The sequence below is a fragment of the Salvelinus sp. IW2-2015 genome, linkage group LG33 (assembly GCF_002910315.2).
Source record: "Salvelinus sp. IW2-2015 linkage group LG33, ASM291031v2, whole genome shotgun sequence".
Lineage (NCBI taxonomy): Eukaryota > Metazoa > Chordata > Actinopteri > Salmoniformes > Salmonidae > Salvelinus > Salvelinus sp. IW2-2015.
Window position 1 is genome coordinate 29,206,273 of NC_036872.1, and position 21,062 is coordinate 29,227,334.

The 21,062-nt window shown below is 44.2% G+C and overlaps 1 protein-coding gene across 1 annotated transcript in view; it reads right to left on the bottom strand.

The window, feature by feature from the left end:
* The window catches only part of zmat4a (zinc finger, matrin-type 4a), a 225,006-nt gene that overhangs the window by 179,815 nt on the left and 24,129 nt on the right, over positions 1 to 21,062 (bottom strand). The window contains exon 2 of the mRNA XM_023978307.2: positions 1,755 to 1,856. Within this exon, the coding sequence (XP_023834075.1) occupies positions 1,755 to 1,856 (102 nt within the window). The remainder of the gene's footprint in view (positions 1 to 1,754; positions 1,857 to 21,062) is intronic.

A 21,062-nucleotide genomic window follows, 5' to 3' on the forward strand; every position in this document is an offset into this window, starting at 1 on the left:
AATCTTATATATATATACACACACACACACATATACATACATACATACATACATACATATATACAGTACATACACACAGATTTGTACAGTTCTTTATAAAAAAAAAGTAGGCTAGTTATAGGTTACATTTGACTTATTCTGAAAGTGAGGCGGATATATAGCATTTTGCTAAATAAGACATGATTATTTGTGTATCTGAAATGAAACCATCAAGTGATAGACCAAAAAATWATAATCTTTGAAAAACCCCATACTATAATTAGATGGTGAAAAAAAACACACCAATCTCTTTCATACACTGAACAAAAAATGCAACATGCAACACTTTCTAAGATTCACAGTTCAAATAATGCCAATTTAAATTAATTAATTTAGGCCCTAATCTATGGATTTAACATGACTGGGAATACAGATATGCATCTGTTGGTCACAGATACCTTAAAAAAAGGTAGGGGTGTGGATCAGAAAACCATTCAGTATCTGGTGTGACCACCATGTGCCTCATGAAGCACAGCACATCTGCTTCGCATAGAGATGATCAGGCTGTTGATTGTGGCCTGTGGAATGTTGTCCCACTACTCTTCAATGGCTGTGCGAAGTTGCTGGATATGGGCAGGAACTGAAATACACTGTTATACACATTGATCCAGAGCATCCCAAACATGATCAATGGGTGACATGTCTGGTGAGTATGCAGGCCATGGAAGAACTGGGACATTTTCAGGAATTGTGTACAGATCCTTGAGACATGGGCCCATGCATTATCATGCTGAAACATGAGGTAATTGTGGCAGATGAATGGCAAGACAATGGACCTCAGGATCTCGTCACGGTAACTGTGCATTCAAATTGCCATTGATAAAATGCAATTGTGTTCCTTCCGTAGCTTAAGCATGCCCATACCATAACCACAACGCTGTCTGCCATCTGCCCGGTACAGTTGAAACCGGGATTCATCAACGAAGAGCACACTTATACAGTGTGCCAGAGGCCATCAAAGGTGAGCATATGCAGACTGAAGTCGGTTACGATGCCGAACTGCAGTCAGGTCAAGGTCCTGGTGAGGACGACACGCACGCAGATGAACTTCCCTGAGACGGTTTCTGACAGTTTGCGCAGAAATTATTCAGTTGTGCAAACCCACAGTTTCATTAGCTGTCTGGGTGACTGGTCTCAGACCATCCCGCAGGTGAAGCAGCTGGATGTGGAGGCCATGAGCTGGTGTGGTTACACGTGATCTGCGGTTGTGAGGCTGGTTGGACTTAATTCCAAATTCTCTAAAATGACATTGGAGGTAGCTTATGGTATAAAAAGTAACATTCAATTCTCTGGCAACAGATCTGGTGGACATTCCTGCAGTCAGCATGCCAATTGCACACTCCCTCAAAACTGCACATTTTAGCATGGCCTTTTATTGTCCCCCAGTACAAGGTTCACCTGTGTAATGATCATACTTTTTAATCAATTTCTTGATATACTGCACATGTCAGGTGGATGGATTATCTTGGCAAAGGAGAAACACTCACTAACAGGGATGTAAACAAATTTGTGCACAAAATTAGAGAGAAATAAACTTTTTGTGCGTTTGGAAAATTTCTGGGATCTTTTATTTCAGCTCATGAAACATGGGACCAACACTTCACATGTTGTGTTTATATTTAGTGTAATTTATTTAAACAATACAAGTAAATGTACCTACATTTCTGAATTGACATATAGCGTTTCTGAATGAAACTCTTCCAAGTATTCCATACCTCGTAGTGGGCGATCCTCTGGGACTCAGAGATGAGCTGAGCGCTGCACACTTTGCAGTAGGTGTCTGTGAAAAGCCCTTGGTCCACTTCTGTAGACTTCATCTGGTGGGAGAGAGGARAGTCAAACAACTACATGAAATGTAACACTGGGTTGGGCATTTTTAAATTAGGAACTTTAAAATAGCACAGGATATAATATGCTTGAATGGATCAGTTGCAATGAAGGGACATAATGGAGCAAGTCAATTATAATGTAATACTAAGATAGTTGTTTAATCAATATTATATTATATCTAGCACTGTGATGGCAATAACAAATGCAGAGTAGGTTATTTCTTCCTTCCAGCAGTCAGTCATAACAGAATATTATGTTGAATCAATAAATACATTTCCAGGTAGCAGGTCAAGCCTATATCAAGGCAATAGTAAATAAATTAATGAGACTGAAGCCCTGATAGTATTCATCTTGGAAATTCATAGAACTAAATTACTGAACTTCATCTGGGGGAGATTTGGAAGGAAACGGCAAGATGCCCCCCCCCCCCCCCCCCCCCCACACACACTCTCCAGCAACTGAGTTAGGAAGGATGCCTGCATCATTGTATTGACTGGGTGTATTGGTACACCATCCAAAGTGTAATTAATAACTTATTCATTCTCAAAAGGTATATTCAATGTCTGCTTTTTTTATTTTTACCCATTTACCGACATGTGCCCTTCTTTGCGAGGCATTGGAAAACCTCCCTGGTCTTTGTGGTTGAATCTGTGTTTTAAATGCACTGCTCGACTGAGGTACCGTACAGATAATTGTATGTATTGGGTACAGAGATGAGGTAGTCATTCAAAATCATGTTAAACACTATTACTGCACACAGAGTGAGTCTATGCAACGTATGATGTGACTTGTTAAGCACATTCTTACTCCTGAATTTATTTAAGCTTGCCATAAAAGGGTTGAATACTTTAAAAATTAACATAACACTTAATGGGGTATTGTGCATAGGCCGGTGACAGAACATCTCAATTTAATCCATTTTAAATTCAGACTAACATAGGGTTGCAAAGGGCCGGAAACGTTCTGGTAAATGGGAAGTTAAGCTCAAATTAAAAAAAAGTTAACTTTTTTGTGGGATACACATAAGGCAATTCTGGGTCTTGTGGCATATTTTGGTGAAACTATCCCCAATTCAATGGAATTGCTACCCTCTGCATACACAGTGCATTCTTCCATCACATGTACAGCTGATTCTCAAGATCTTGCACACTAATGAGATGCTATTGAGCCCACACTACTACACTATCTGAGCCAAGGACTACATGCTTTCTGGAAAGTTTTGATTACAATACTGGGTGGGGTGAATATATTTTATATGACATACATAATTTTTTTGTTAACTAGTAAATAGTAGCCTACAGCAAAGTGTGTTTAAACAATTTCTAACTTGTTAACAATTTCTGTTAGTYAGTTTTTGCTACCATGTGGGTTTTAGCTTGCTTGAGCCTGCTAACTGAGGAGTCTTAAGTCACCTGTTCCCATACATGTTTCATTTTAAAACATTTATCTTACAAAGGAGTTGTTTAATCGAACTGCTTAACTATTTATCTGTACATGGAATTGTATGTTGTTTTTATACAAAAAAAATCTAATCTTTACAGGAAAATGCCACGGGTACTATCTGATGTGTGGAGACGTTTCACTGCAGCTAATGTAGAAGGAAAAGCTGTGTACATTTGCAAATACTGTGCCAAATCATATGTGAAGAATGCAACAATGTCGCAGAATCTGGCCAAGACCATAAAGTTCCCTCAGTGCTCACAACAAGCAACCTCTGACAAAAGTCCCTCTACTTCTATTTGAGGTGAAAATGATTTATCAGATACYGTATCGATAGCAACAGCTCATGGTCCTCCTGAAATCATACGTYTTTTTTGAGTCAATGGAGGAACGTAGTCAGAAAAATGCTGATGAATGTCTTGCCCACAGGCAACGTGTACTGGAAGAGAKTTCTAAATGTTCTWCRCCCAGCATACACCCCTCCAACCAGACATGCTTTATCCACTCATTTGCTGGATGTAGAGTTCAACAGAGTTCAAGTGAAGGCCAAGCAAATCATAGAGAAAACAGACTATTGCAATCTCTGATCGCTGGTCGAATGTTCGTGGACATGGAATAATTAACTACATCATTTCCACCCCTTAACCAGTATTCTACAAGAGCACAGACGCAAGGGACAACAGACACACCGGTCTCTACATTGCAGATGAACTGAAGGCAGTCATCAATGACCTTGGACCACAGAAGGTATTTGCACTGGTGACAGACAATGCTGCGAACATGAAGGCTGCTTGGTCTAAAGTGGAGGATTCCTACCCTCACATCACACCCATTGGCTGTGCTGCTCATGCATTGAATCTGCTCCTCAAGGACATCATGGCACTGAAAACAATGGATACACTACAAGATAGCCAAGGAAATGGTTAGGTATGTGAAGGGTTATCAAGTTATAGCAGCAATCTACCTCACCAAGCAAAGTGAGAAGAATAAGAGCACCACATTGAAGCTGCCCAGAAACACCCATTGGGGCGGTGTTGTCATCATGTTTGACAGTCTCCTGGAGGGGAAGGAGTCTCTCCAAGAAATGGCCATTTCACAGTCTGTCGAGTATGTTGGCAAGAGCATCCTGCCTGGTGCAGAGATCAACAAGGCCTATGGTGTCATCACTACCGTGTCTCACAACCTTGGCCTGGATKAAGGCAAGGTTCTTGGCAGTCTGGCAAAATACACTTCCAAGCAAGGGCTTTGGGGTGGAGATGCAATATGGCAGTCGTGCCAACATATCTCATCAGCCACCTGGTGGAAGGGACTTTGTGGATCTGAGGCTCTTTTCCCTGTTGCCTCCATCATCCTCCAAATCCCACCAACATCAACCGCCTCAGAGCTCAACTGGTCCTTATTTGGAAACACACACACACACACACACACAACAGGCTGACCAATTCAATGGTTGAAAAATTGGTGGCCATCCGGGCAAATTTGAGGCTATTTGAGCCTGACAACGAGCCATCCTCAACAAGGTTGGAAAGTGACAGTGAAGATGAGGCCTCAGAGTCTGATGATCAAGAGGTGGACATTGAGGAGGTCCAGGGAGAAGACATGGAAGCCTGAGAGGAAGACAACCAAAGCTTTAGTTTCTAGACTATCATTTTACAGATGTATGTTGAAAAAGTTTTGGGGAGATGTGATGGATCATTGGGGATCATACAATATTCCCTTACTTTTGTTGTTCAGTGAAATCATCCCATGTGAATAGTTAACTAATTTAATTAAAGTTCAATTTGTAACTAAATTATATTTTTTCTATTAGAAGGATTTAATAATTTGCAATTATGTCTACATAAGGTAAAAGGTTTATGTTTCTGTCTCCATATGATATGGTAACTATATCCAATGCAAAAAACATCTACATTTAAAATGGTATTAATTAATTAATAAATTCCCATATATTCCCGTTAATTCCCACGGAAAGTTTCCACCACTGAATATTCCCCAAAATGTGCAACCCTAGACTAACACAACAAAATGTAGAAAAAGTCAAGGGGTGTGAATACTTTCTGAAGGCACTATAACTAATAAATGCCTTGTGAGCTTAATTCAACTGTCGTACCCCATCAGAACCCAAAATATAAGCTGGCTTTACGCCTTTGTTTGTAAACAATGTAACCTTATCACCTCAAAACCTGGTTAAAACTATAATTTTGATATCATAGATGGTCAGTCCATCCATAGCTCAGTCTATGAATTTGAGAGTGGTTACATTTCTGTGATCTGTAATAAGCATGTGGCTCAGGGGCCCAAATCAAAACTAGTGCACTATATAGGGGATAGGGTACCAATTGTGACGCRATTGCTATAATCCTCTAAACTCTATCACCCCACCAAACTCTATATACTTAAAGGCCAACCTGTAACCCTTTACACTCATACCCTTATACAGGTTGAAAATGGCAGATTTGGGCACTAATAAGCACCTACATTGGAACGTTGTGGCTGTAGAGCTCTGGCTCTGTTCTTCACAGCGCTGTGTGGGATTTGACTGACAGCCATTCTGATGTGACGTTGAGGACTATAATAAATACCGCTTTGATGTCATACAAGCAAACCAAACACCGGTGAGTACCAGGTCTGGGATATACAGGGTCAACATTTACCATCACTACTTTTGATGTACAGTTACAAGATGACATGAGGTCATACCCAGGGTTGTTCTGAACACGAGTCTATTTTTGTTTATTTTAAAAGAAAGAAATGCTGCTTGACACACGCACCTGAATGCACTCATGAGTCCTTTCTACGCACGCCAAAATTAAAATCTGTTTCCTTGAATTGCCTTGTGAAAGTCTAACACTGTAAGATTGTATTTATAACTTCGCTATTCATGTTGGCAATAGAACAAGCTTTCAAACCCACCTGACCCAGATTTATAGTGGATCGTTTTTTAGATTGCGTAAACAACAACAGTAACTGTGTGATGGCGGGGATGCAGGGTTGTGTTCCAAATGAAACAACTATGTGTGCTTACTCTAGTACCTTATAGTTTAGGACTCTTCTTTGAGTTATAAAAATGTATTGAAATTGCTTAGTAACTATGCACACTTTGGAGAGGTGGGTGGCCACTTGTAGACACCAGTTAGTCCTCTCATCTTATGTTGCACCTACCCCACATTTTCCAGGAATAGTCATGTTACTAAATGTATTCAGAGTACTTTCTGATTCGTTATCAACAAATGCGGCGAAACGTACAGTAAATGTAAAATGCACATAAAATCAAGAGTAATGTTTGGATTCAGTCGTGTCAGGTGAACTGTTGTGTACTCAACTTTGGTCTCACTAGTTTCCCATTATCTACAAACTGATCCCTTTCAATTGCTACCATGGTTATGCATATGTTTTTAATATTTCTTCTGTAAGAAACATTTCAATTTAGCCCTATCCATATAGGCCAATTCCCACAAGTGTAAAGGGCTAAAAGAGAATATCACCACATACTTAAATAATACGAGATGAATCCTAACATTAAAAAACATATCTTATGTATGTAATGTCTTCTTTATACAAAAGTTTGGACATATTCAGTTATTTGTTCCTTATTGGCATCTCCAAATCACTAGCCTTAAATAAAACAAATAGGCCCACATAACACTGGTATTGGAAAAGCATTTGGGTACGTGTTGACCTACAGGAAATAGCAGGTGAACAATCTAGCAATAAACTTTTCTGCCTTAGGGTGGCCCATACATCGCTCCTTTTTCTCTTTCTATCCATGATTATGTGTAAATAAATCATGAGCCCATTGGATGGAGACAGATCCTCCAGATTATTTATTTGTGTAGCCTGCCCTGGAGTAACAGGTACAGTAACAGGTGACAGTACTCCTCCTTGACGCGCGGCTCCAGCAGCGCGCCGACGCCGGCCTCGGGGATGACCCGGAGGGTGAGGTGCAGGGCGATCCAGACGGAGACGGTGGAACTCTCGCAGCATTGAAGGGTCCAACACATCCTCCACCGGAACCCAGCACCTCTCCTCCGGACCGTACCCCTCCCACTCCATGAGGTATTGAAGGCCCCTCCCCCGACTCCTCAAATCCAGTATAGAGCGAACGGAGTACGCCGGGGCCCCCTCGATGTCCAGAGGGGGCGAAGGAACCTCCCGCACCTCAGACTCCTGGAGCGGGCCAACCACCATCGGCCTGAGGAGAGACACATGGAACGAGGGGTTAATACGGTAATCAGGGGGAAGCTGTAACCTATAACAAACCTCGTTCACTCTCCTCAGGACTTTAAATGGACCCACAAACCGCGGGCCCAGCTTCCGGCAGGGCAGGCGGAAGGGCAGGTTCTGGGTCGAGAGCCAGACCCGGCCTCACTGCAGTGATGGTCTGCGCTGGCTTTCTGGCCCAGCACGGCCCGCTGGAGGTGAACATGGGCGTCATCCCATGTCTCCTCCGCACGCCTGAACCAGTCGTCCACCGCAGGAGCCTCGGTCTGACTCTGGTGCCTTGGGTAGAGCGGCGGGTGAAAACCTCGAAATGGTCCAAGCGCCGCATCTCCTTCTTCCCACACGGCGTTGGCCCACTCCAATGCTTTCCCAGAGAGACACAAGACGAGGGCGGACACCTTCTCACGACCTGAAGCAGCCGGGTGGACGGTTGCCAGGTAAAGGTCGAGCTGCAACAGGAAACCCTGGCAACGTGCAGCCGTCCCGTCATACTCCTGGGGAAGGGAGAGACAAATCCCACTGGGACCGGGTGAAGGTGGGAGGCGAGTAGTGGAGACCCCCCGGTTGTGCTGGTGGAGGAACTCCCTGTCTCACCCAGCGGTCCATAGTTTGGACAATGTGGTCCATGGCGGCGCCGAGATGGTGGAGCATCGCCGCATGCTCCCGGACACGCTCCTGCACCCCTATTCCAGGGGCACCTGCTCCTGCTGACTCCATATGTTGTGGTGTGGGATTCTGTAGCGGGGTGCGTAATTGGCGGCAGAGAAGTCAGGCGCAGGAGAGCAGAACTGGGTAATAACCAGAGATGTATTAAGCAAGCCAACGGCATCCAGACCAACAAGATAAATAGGCACAAAAATAACCCGTCGTGCACTCACGGGGAACGTGTACAAGCACTACAATAAACAATCCCATACAAAGACATGGGGGGAACAGAGGGTTAAATACACAACAAGTAAATGAGGGAATTGAAACCAGGTGTGTGGAAAAACAAGACAAAACAAATGGAAAATGAAAAGTGGATCGACGATGGCTAGAAGACCGGCGACGCCAACGGCCGAGAGCCGACCGAACAAGGAGAGGATCCGACGTCGGCGGAAAATCGTGACAAACGCCAATGTGTGTCACGCATGGCAACCATTTTTGTGCCAGAACGCTCACCACATATCAGCTATCAGGTGGAGAAGTGAGGAGTGATATATGCCAATTAGGAATGAGGGGGATGATTAGGTGGACATGATGGAATGGGGCCAGGTTGGGAATTTACCCATGACACCAGGGTTAACACTCCTACTCTTACGATAAGTTTCATGGGATTTGTTATGACCACAGAGAGCCAGGACATGCATTTAACGTCTCATCCAAAAGAATGCACACTCTGCAGGGCAAAGTCCCCTTCACTGCCCTGGTGCATTGGGATTTCTTTAGACCAGAGGAAAGAGTGCCACTCACTGGACCTCCAACACCCCTAACCACAGCATCTGGTCTCCCATCCAAGGACAGATTAGGACCGACCCTGTTTAGCTTCAGAGGCAAGCCAGCAGTGGGATGCAGGTTGGTATGCTGATGTTAAYATAGATATTTTGTTTATCACTGTAAAATAACTTGGATATTTTGATTATCACTTTAAAATTACTTGCATATTTTCTTTATCACTGTAAAATAACAGTGATAGAGAATATATATATTTCTCAGTAACATAACTTTCTCTAAATCTCTGGGTTTATGTAAGAGTCTGTTTTAATCTGAGTAACCCTTACGCTTCCATTTGAATTATCCCATTAATGCCAAGTACAGGATTATTTTGTTCCAGACTGCCTTTTCACCTTTTGGCATTTTGTGTCGCTTGTTCTTTAAAATAATGTGACCTTGGCACTGAGTTCCAGCGGGCAGCACAATGCCTGTAAGCTGTTATCAGTGGAGAGACGGAGGGTGGCTGGCATTCAGAGCTCCTGTATAGAGGAGGGGAGGGGCCAAAGCACCAAACTGACGGGATGAGGATAAAACCCAGTGTCTGAATGCTGCAGCACCAACCAACAAACTAACAGGGGAAGAGCGGAGGAGATAGAATAAATAAATCAGTGCAACCTCCGCTCAGGAGCCCACATCGACGTCAACATGTGCTGCCGAGTCACACTGGGCTGTCGTCTAGGTACCCCCCCTGGCTGAGGAAAGGTCTGACGCTGCACTCATTCATTCACCAGCTACAAGGGCCAGGAATAGGAAGAGAAAACACGACTGTCATGGGCTAGCCAATCTCTGTGTCTGTCTCTACTTCGCTCTGTTTCCCTGTCCTCTCTCGCTCTCTCTTTCTATCCATATTCTCAAAGATCTCTCTAAACATACAGAAATTAGGCTTTACATTTCACAAGGAATACAATGCTTGGAAAGCCTCGGAAATGTGTATATAACAACTAGAGAGTGGAAATAGGTTAGAAAGATAGAATGGAACTTTTGTTGAACTGAATAATTGATTGAAAACGTGAGTCAACAGTTCCGTGTAAATCATTCAAGGTGTTCAGCACACTGCTCTAACTTGGTCATTAGTGGGTTTAGGAGAGCGTGGTACCTCTATAATTCATAACCAAAAAAGTTTGTGCATTTGTTCAAATCATTTAACTAATTTATCTTATATAACACTTTGAATGCAACTTCAGTTGTTGACTGACCCAGACTATCCATACATTTTTAACATGTTCTGAAATAGTTACATCTTCTGAAATGGTTACATTAGTAAGAAATGTAAACATTTTATGAGCTCAAAAAGTAATCTTGCCCATGTCACTGAATAACATTGTTGAGCCTTGAATACAGCATCGTTTCAAAATAGCTCAAATGAAAAGACTAATGGAATACCAATTTATCTCCCTCCTCCCCCCCTCTCCCTCTTTCTCCCCCCTTCAAATCGCTCCCTAAGAGCGAAAGAGCAGGTCAAGTGCTACATTTGCTCTAATGGAGGAGAACATATGAATATGCAGTCACATTACTGTCACATAAATCAATCCCATCCATTCCAAGACACTCAAACATTTCCTTCAGCAGACACAGTTGAAGTCGGAAGTTTACATACACTTAGGTTGGAGTCATTAAAACTTGTTTTTCAACCACTCCACAGATTTCTTGCTAGCAAACTATAGTTTTGGCAAATCGGATAGGACATCTACTTTGTGCATGACACAAGTAGTTTTTCTAAGAATTGTTAACAGACAGATTTTTTCACTTATAATTCAATGTATCACAATTCCAGTGGGTCAGAAGTTTACATACACTAAGTTGACTGTGCCTTTAAACAGCTTGGAAAATTCCCAAAAATTATCTCATGGCTTTAGAAGCTTCTGATAGGCTAATTGACATCATTTGAGTCAATTGGAGGTGTACCTGTGGATGTATTTCAAGGCATACCTTCAAACTCAAAATCATGGAAAAAAMCAAAGAAATCAGCCAAGACCTCAGAAAAAAATKTGTGGACCTCCACAAGTCTAGTTCATCCTTGGGAACAATTTCCAAATGCCTGAAGGTACCACGTTCATCTGTACAAACAATAGTACGCAAGTATCAACACCATGAGACCACGCAGCCGTCATACTGCTGGAGACGCATTCTGTCTCCTAGAGATGAAAAGTGCAAATCAATCCCAGAACAACAGCAAAGGACCTTGTGAAGATGCTGGAGGAAAACAGGTACAAARGTATCTATATCCACAGTAAAAGAAGTCCTATATTGACATAACCTGAAAGGCCGCTCAGCAAGGAAGAAGCCACGGCTCCAAAACCGCCATAAAAAAGCCAGACTACGGTTTGCAACTGCACATTGGGACAAAGATCGTACTTTTTGGAGAAATGTCCTCTGGTCTGACGAAACAAAAATAGAACTGTTCGGCAATAATGACCATTGTTATGTTTGGAGGAGAAAGGGGATGCTTGCAAGCCAAAGAACACCATCCCAACCACGAAGCACGGGGGTGGCAGCATCATGTTGTCGGGGTGCTTTGCTGCATGAGGGACTGGTGCACTTCACAAAATAGATGGCATCATGAGGGAGGAAAATGATGTGAATATATTGAAGCAACATCTCAAGACATCAGTCAGGAAGTTAAAGCTTGGTCGCAAATGGGTCTTCCAAATGGACAATGACCCCAAGCATACTTCCAAAGTTGTGGCAAAATGGCTTAAAGACAAAGTTAAGGTATTGGAGTGGCCATCACAAAGCTCTGACCTCAATCCTATAGAAAATTTGTGGGCAGAACTGAAAAAGTGTGTGCGAGCAAGGAGGCCTACAAACGTGACTCAGTTACACCAGCTCTGTCAGGAGGAATGGGCCAAAATTCACCCAATTTATTGTGGGAAGCTTGTGGAAGGCTACCCAAAACGTTTGACCCAAGTTAAAAGCAATGCTACCAAATACGTATTGAGTGTATGTAAACTTCTGACCCACTGGGAATGTGATGAAAGAAATAAAAGCAGAAATAAATAATTCTATCTACCATTATTCTGACATTTCACATTCTTAAAATAAAGTGGTGACCCTAACTTACCTAAGACATGGCATTTTTACTAGGATTAAATGTCAGGAATTGTGAAAAACTGAGTTTAAATGTATTTGGTTAAGGTGTATTTAAACTTCCGACTTCAACTGTAGCTGCTAATTACCCAGAGTTCAGAGCAGTGTAGTGTGAGGGTCCATGTTAAAGGACACATGACAACCAACATTCATTTTTTTTTTTTTTTTACATTTATTTAACTAGGCAAGTCAGTTAAGAACAAATTCTTATTTTCAATGATGGCTTAGGAACAGTGGGTTAACTGCCTTGTTCAAGGGCAGAACAATAGATTTTTACCTTGTCAGCTCAGGGATTTGATCTTGCACCTTTCGGTTACTAGTCCAACGCTCCAACCACTAGGCAACCTGCCGCCCCACGCTACCTGCCGCCCCACATTCTCCTATGAAAATGTGAAGTTCATAGGAGCATGTCAAAAACATAAACATTCTTCACCAAATTTCCCATCCTAAAAATTTGGAATAAACAAAGGCTTTGATTTCTTGTAAAAAAAAAAAACATTGAAAAACACAAAAAACCCTGCCAACTAATATCAACACATAATTCATTTTGGATCCATTTTGATTGAAAATAAACATTGCCTTGTGCTCTGTAATTCTCTTACCAACAACCCACATATCTTTAAGATATTTTCTGATCTCTCTCATGAGGACGAAGGATAATGAAAGTTCACAGAAGTAACAAGTAAAAGTAGACCTATCCATTAGTTAGTGTTTTTACTGATAACAGATTTTGTTTATGAATTATTCAGTTATTAAAACTTGAAATTTGGTAACGGATTTTTTTCAATTKAATTGGCTACAATGGGAAATCATAGTAGTCACAAACAACATGTGGGGGTCACAAGTTTGGACAGCTCAGTACTGTACAGTAGAGTAGAGTTCAGTACAGGACACAGTAGAGCACACTATAATGTACAGTACTGTATCATACTCTGCTTTACTGTACTGAACTCTACAAATCTCTACTCGAATGTACTTGACTGTAATCTACTGAGGTCTACTGTGCTGTACTTTGATGTCCAAACTTGTGAAACATAGACGTCTCTGATTGGTTCCAGATTTGGTCCGGTCCAGCCAAATTTGGTCTCGTTTGGGGCAAAAGCTCATTAAAATAAATAGCCAACGTTTAGAATAATACCCCAATATGCAAAGGAGGATATTGTATATTTGTACCTTGGTGTACCTATTCAGGATACATCACCATGAAGAGAATGACATTCATATCCATAAATAAGCATTTCTGTGTAGTAAGTGAGAAATCTGAGTCTCAGCGCACTCTCTCTGGCTAGGCTGCTGGTTGTCCTGCAGCGCTGCGTCCCAGCTGAGCTCATTACCATCGGCTGTATCCAGTGATTCTATTTCTATGTTGTAGGCTGCAGGCATTCGTGGCAGCACATCAGAGCAACACAGAGGAGAATCCAGGGTGAGAGGGAAGGCACTGAGGAGGAAGAGACTGGATTGTAGCCTCTTACACTAATCAGAGGTATTACTAGGCCTATAGACAGACATGTTGTGTACACTGCTAGACAACTCCCCATCTGAAAACTTTGGCTGAGAAAACTTCATTTTAAATAGTCTTATAAGACCAGTGTGGTTCTTTCAATGATGCTCAAAATACAAACAGCCCTAAAAAATCTAAATCTTGAGAAATGTACAATTGCAGGATGGCTAATTGACATACTTCACACAAATATAAATATGTGTTCCTGAGGGAGGTTTGTATACCGTTTTTCCTCGACTACCTAAGCACCTTTGTCTAAACAGAATTCACTTTTTCTAAACAAACACTCAGCCCCAAACTGAAACAATTTGGCCAAAATTACACATTTCACTTTCAAAATGCATTGAGACTCAAAATATTAAACACATGACACAAAATCATCTACCTCCATCAAAACATACAACTTGTTATCTAATGAAAAGTTATTTAAATCAATCATTACACAGTGGCCCAATAAACACTAACTACACTATCAATATATCCTAACATGGTAAACCCTCTTTTATATATCTGGGCCATTTGTTTATACTATAATTATAAACTATAAAAAGGCAAGTAAACACTATCACAGCATGGGCTGCATTATTTTTTCTAAAATGATTTTACCAGATGACCAATGTGTCAGGTTTTGGCCAGGACTGTTCAGGTTTTGTTCACTAGATGTCCCCCTTGCACCTTTTTTGTACCTTTTGTTTTTCTTGCCCTAATTATTGTTTGCACCTGTAAGTCATTCCCTTGTTAGTATTTAAACCCTGTGTGTTCCTCAGTTCCTTGCTCAGTGTTTGTATGTTAGCACCCAGCCCCAGCCTTTGTGATCATTTTTCTCTTGTTGGATTTTCCAGAGGTTCTCTGGTTTTGTTCTCGTGTATTTTTGGATTGGTCTTTTGAGGTTTGTTTTTTCCCTTGCTGTTTTTACCACTTTGTGGATTTTCTTTGTATTTTGGAAGATATCTATTTTTTATTAAACCACCATCTCTAGTACTGCTGTGTCTGCCTCATCTTCTGGGTTCTGCCCATTATTAGTGACTGTTTCTCGCACCGGGTCCTGACAGAAAAACACTGACCATTAATTAGAACCCAGACGCAGCCAGTACCCAGGACTTTTTTCCCATGCTGTCCCACCACGAGGGACGCTCCAACGTCACGAAGCTGCTCTGGTTCAGCAAGAGGCCTTACTGGCTGGACATTCTCAACTTCTGTCGGAGATGATGACTTCCATAAAGCAGATTTCTGATCAACTTTCTCCTGCAACCGCTTCTGCTCCAGTTCATCAGATCAAGTGCCCGTGGCAGTTAAACCCTGGCTGAACCTCGTCTGCCGCCTCCCCAACGGTTCTCAGGTGATCCGAGTGTTTGTAAGGGGTTTTTCACCCAAGTTCTCTCTCCTTCGAGCTGCAACCCTCGTCGTTTCCACCACCGGTCCAAGATAGCATATATCATCACCTGCTGTCGGAAAAGCCCTAGCCTGGGCTACTGCTGTGTGGGATGCCCAAAGTCCTGCTGTGCCAGCTACTCTACCTTGTCTGAAGAATTCAAGCGAGTGTTTCAAGGTCCTACCAGCGGTCCTGACTCAGCCAAACAGTCCTGACTCTCCCCGCAAGGTCGGCGCAGCGTGACGGACTATGCCATCCAGTTCCACACGGTGGCAGCAGCGAGTGGCTGGAACGACGAGGCGCTCACAGTGTGCTTTTTGAAGGGTCTTTCCGACACCATCCAAGATGAACTGGCCACTCGGGAACCACAGACAACCTCGAGTCCCTGATCAAGTTGGCTTCACGCATAGACCAGCGTCTGAGAGAGAGAGAGCTCAACCGTAGATCTCTCACCCTAGCTCCTATCGCGTCCCAGCTCCGAGTCTCCACCTTTATCCTCGCTGACTCCACCGGAACCATGCAGGTTGGACGCAACTCCCAGGCTGAGAGAGACCGCCGGATGAGGGAGCGATGCTGTCTATATTGCGGCAAACCGGGCCATTTCCTCTCCACGTGTCCCGGGCTCCAGGGAAACGCACTCTCCCGTGCAGCCTGGAGGACTGTAACGGGAAACATAACCTCTCCCATCCATCCAACCCCGCCTGCTCATTCCAGTTACCCTTCCTGACAACCACGAGCTTCCCTTCAAGCCTTGGTAGACTCTGGAGCCGCAGGTAACTTCATGGATGGTGTCTGGGCGAAGGAGAATGGCGTTCCCTCTGAACCTCTAAGTGACCCCATAAGGTTACTACGTTGGATGGAAGCCTTTGGGATCTGGACTTGTCACTCGTGTCACTACCCCCTTGCGACTTTCAGTTTCCCAACACCAGGAAGTGATGAACTTTCATCGACCTCGTGTTCCGAGTTCCCTCTCGTCCTTGGATACCCCTGGCTTCACAGCCATAACCCTCACATCGACTGTCTGTGGGCACTATCAAGCAGTGGGTCCTACGTGCCAAGCCACTTGTATCTTCCCAAGTTCCCCGAGTTCCCCTCCCGAGTCTCTAGAATCCATCGACCTGTCCGAGTTCCCGATGTTACCATGACCTCAAACCGGTATTTAGCAAAACAGAGGGCCACCAAACTACCACCCATAGACCTTACGATTGCCCCATCGACCTGTTTCCGGCACCTGCCCCCCCAGGGTCGGATCTTTTCCCTATCTCCTCCCGAACGAGCTGCTATGGATACCTACATTCAAGACGCTCTGGCAGCAGCCTCATGCGTCCATCCACCTCGCCGGCGGAGCAGGGTTTTCTTTGTGGCCAAAAAAGACGGGATTACGTCCTGCATCGACTACCGGGGACTTAATGCCATAACCGTCCGTAACCGCTACCCGCTACCCCTTATGGCCACAGCCTTTGAGCTGCTCCAGGAAGCAGTTGTCTTCACTAAGCTTACCTGCGAACGCAACCATCTTGTGCGGATCAACCCGGTGACGAGTGGAAGACCGCTTTCAAACACGCCTACTGTCACTACGAATACTTGGTGATGCCCTTCGGCCTGACCAACGCTCCGGCTGTGTTCCAAGTGCTCATAAACGATGTGCTTAGGGATATGCTTAACATCTTCGTGTTTGTTTACTTGGATGACATCCTCATCTTTTCGAGCTCCTTCAAGAAACACACTAAGCATGTCAGACAAGTACTCAAACGCCTCCTTGACAGCCATTTGTACGTTAAGCCGGAAAAATGTGAATTCCATTCCTCCCGAGTACAATTCCTGGATTTGTAGTGGAACCCGGTCGAGTCCAGATGGACCCAAGAAGGTAGGGGCGTAGCGGATTGGCCCACCCCCAAGTCCGTTAAGGAAGTTCAGCGTTTCCTGGCTTCACCAACTTTTACCGCAAGTTCATCAAGAACTTCAGCTCGGTGGCAGCCCCCTCTCAGCTGTAACCAAGGGTGCAACACAAGGTTTCTGTGGGGAAGAAAGCTGAGACGCCTTCCAAGGACTCAAGCAGCGCATCCTCCTGCTCCATTTGACACTACCAACGGCGGATGAACCTTTTGTGGGAGGTAGACGCATCAGAGGTTGGGTTGGAGCTGTCCTGTCTCAGAGGGTGAAGACAAGAAGCTTCATCCTTGCCCTTCTTCTCTCACCGGCTTACCCCGGCCGAGAGGAATTACGATGTGGGGATCGTGAACTCCTAGCGGTTAAGATGGCATTGAAGGAATGGAGACACTGGCTCGAGGGGCTTCTCAACCGTTTCAAGTGCTTACGGACCACAAAAATCTGGAGTATATCCAGCAGGCCAAGCGGTGAACTCCAGACAAGCTCGATGGTCTCTTTTCTTCAGCCGATTTCAGTTTATCCTCACCTATAGACCCGGGTCGAAGAATCTCAAACCGGACGCCTTGTCACGAATCTACTCTCCTGCATCGAGAAGATACTGACATGACTGTCCTTCCGGCCGCTAAGATCGTGGCTCCGATCTCGTGGCAAGTGAGGATACCGTGAAACAAGCCCAAGCCATCGAACCGGCCCTGGAGGAGGTCCTGCCCATCGGTTGTTTGTTCCCAAGGCAGCAGGTCCAAGTCCTTCTGTGGGGCACTCCTCTCGCCTCACCTGTCCCCGGGCGTAGGTCGCACCTTGGAGTTCATCAGCGTAAGTTCTGGTGGCCCACCATAAAAGAAGACGTGCCACTTTCGCAAGGCCTGTTCCGTGTGCTGCCAGGCAAATCTTCTCACCTCGCCCTCAAGGACTCCTTCACCCTCTATCTATTCCCACCGACCCTGGTCCCATATCTCATTGACTTTATTACTGGCCTTCCTCCGTCCCATGGTAATACTACTATCCTAGTCATCATCGACAGGTTTTCTAAGGCGGCCAGTTCTTCCCTTGACTAAGTTACCTTCTGCCAAGGAAACGGCTGAGTTGGGATTAACCATGTGTTCCGAGTCTTCGGCATTCCGCAAGATATGGTTTCCGACAGTTATCCCAGTTCGCCTCAAGGTTTTGGAAGGCCTTCTGCCAACTCATAGGGGCCACTGCCAGTCTATCTTCAGGTACCATCCGGAGCCAATGGCCAAACCGAAGAGATGAATCAAGAGCTGGAAACCACCCTCAATGTATGTCTCCACAACCCGTCCAATGGTCGTCCTTCATTGGTTCGCCGAGTAGCGCCAACACCTTGGTGCTCCTCCTTCCACTGGTAGTGTCCCCGCACGAGTTCAGTTTGGCTATTGCTCCTCCATTGTTCCCGGACCAGGAGCAAAGTCAGGTGCCTGTCAGCCTCGAGGTCATCAGACGCTGTCGCGGCTTACTGGAAGAAGGCCCGTCTTAATCTTCTGCGTTCCTCACAGAGGTACCAACAACAAGCCAACATACGAATCGCGCGTCTGCGCTGGGCCTACCTGTCTCCGTCCATGATTGTAGTATGGCTCTCATACCAAGAATTTACCTCTACGGAGTCTCGCAAACTGTCCCCAGAAATTCACGCGTCCTTTAAGTTGCCAGAAGAGTGAACCCCCGTTACTTTTCGCCTGCACTTACCCAGATTCCCTTTAAAATTAAGCCCACGTTTCACAGTTCTTTATTAAAACCTTGTTGTTTTTCTCCCCTTATCCCGGCAGGCAGACCTCCCCCTCCGCCCCGTATCACGTTTATGGCCATCGGGCTTATATACCGTCCATCGATACTGGATTCCACGCCGGGTGCAGCTCCTGGCCAGTATCTGGGACTGGGAAGGCTACCTGGGTCCCGAGGAGCGCTCCTGGGTTCCTGCCAAGGACATACTGGACCCTACCTCATTCTCAGTTCAGGGTCCTCCACCTGAAAGGCTGTGGAACGTCAGAGCCGTTCCACTATGGGGGGATTTCTGTCAGTTTTGCCAGGACTGTTCAGGTTTTGTTCACTAGATGTCCCCTTCACCTCTTTTTGTACCTTTTGTTTTTCTTGCCCTAATTATTGTTTGCACCTGTAAGTCATTCCCTTGTTAGTATTTAAACCCTGTGTGTTCCTCAGTTCCTTGCTCAGTGTTTGTATGTTAGCACCCAGCCCCAGCCTTTGTGATCATTTTTCTCTTGTTGGATTTTCCAGAGGTCTCTGGTTTTGCTCGTGTATTTTTGGATTGGTCTTTTGAGGTTTGTTTTTCCCTTGCTGTTTTTACCACTTTGTGGATTTTCTTTGTATTTTGGAAGATATCTATTTTTTATTAAACCACCATCTCTAGACTGCTGTGTCTGCCTCATCTTCTGGTTCTGCCCATATTAGTGACTGTTTCTCGCACCGGGTCCTGACACAATGAAGAAAGAATGTCACCAAGAGCACGAATATCCAGAAACAAAATGCATATTGACTTTTTTCTATTTTACTGAGACTGAACTATCTTTCCTCTATGGGGCCCTCTGCCTCTACTTTGTCCTTACCCTCTTACTTGGTCCATTCTTGGAAACAGCAACTCAGAGGTGACCTCTTATGCATGATTAAAGACCGATTGCTGATGACAATTGTTCAGAGGTTTTACCACACGTGCAGAAGAGGTTCACATTCATGGAAGTGAATTTGCATCAGCATTGACCAATTTTTTTTACATTTTTTGTTCACTGATTACTCAACTGGAGTTTTGCGTCATTTGTGGAGAGTTGTATTACTGTTTGAAAAATGTGCGTAGCATTTTCATTGTGTGTGAAAGCAATGAGAAATGACTTCCAGTTTTGCAAAAAATACTGTTTTTATTATTTTTTAAATTTATTTCACCTTTATTTAACCAGGTAGGCTAGTTGAGAACAAGTTCTCATTTGCAACTGCGACCTGGCCAAGGTAAAAGCATAGCCAGTGTGAACAGACAAACACAGAGTTACACATGGATGTAAACTAACAAGTCAATAACATGGAGAAAAAGAGAATCTATATACAATGTGTGCAAAAGGCATGAGGAGTAGGCAATAATCGAATATTACAATTTAGCAGATTAACACTGGAGTGAATATCATCAGATGATCATTGTGCAAGTAGAGATACTGGTGTGCAAAAGAGCAGAAAAGTAAATAAATAAAAGCAGTATGGGGGTGAGGTAGTAAATTGGGTGGGCTATATACCGACTGGACTATGTACAGCTGCAGCGATCGGTTAGCTGCTCGGATAGCAGATGTTTAAATGTTGAGGGAGATAAAAGATCTCCAACTCAGAGATTTTTGACATTCGTTCCAGTCGCTGGCAGCAGAGAAACTGGAAGGAAAGGCGTCAAATAAGGTTTTGGCTTAGGATGATCAGTGAGATACACCTTGCTGGAGCGCGTGCTACGGGTGGGTGTAGCCATCGGTGACCAGTGAACTGATGTAAGCGGCACTTTACCTAGCATAGCCTTGCTAGATGACCTGGAGCCAGTTGGTCTGACGACGGAACATTAGCGAGGGCCAGCCGACTAGGGCATACAGGTCGCAGTGGTGTCGTATAAGGTGCTTTAGTAACAAAACGGATGCACTGTTGATAAACTGCATCCAGTTTGCGTGAGTAGACTATTGGAAGCTATTTTGTAGATGACATCGCCCGAAGTCCAGGGATCGGATAGATAGTCAGTTTTACTCGCGTAAGTTGGCGCGTAGTGAAGAAGGCTTTGTTGCGAAATAGAAAGCCGACTCTAGATTTGATTTTGGATTGGAGATGTTTGATATGAGTCTGAAGGAGAGTTTGCAGTCTAGCCAACACCTAGGTACTTATAGATGTCCACATATACTAGTCGGAACCGTCCAGGCTGGGTTGATGCTATGCGGCCGTGCGGGTGCAGGCAGCGAACTTGAAAAGCATGCATTTGGTTTTAAATCAAATCAAATCAAATTTATTAGTCACATACACATGGTTAGCAGATGTTAATGCGAGTGTTAGCGAAATGCTTGTGCTTCTAGTTCCGACATTGGTTTTACTAGCGTTTAAGAGCAGTTGGAGCCACGGAAGGATGTTGTATGGCATGAAGCTCGTTTGGAGTTAGATAGCACAGGTCCAAGGAAAGGGCCGCGAAGTATACAGAATGGTGTCGTCTGCGTAGAGGTGATCAGGAAT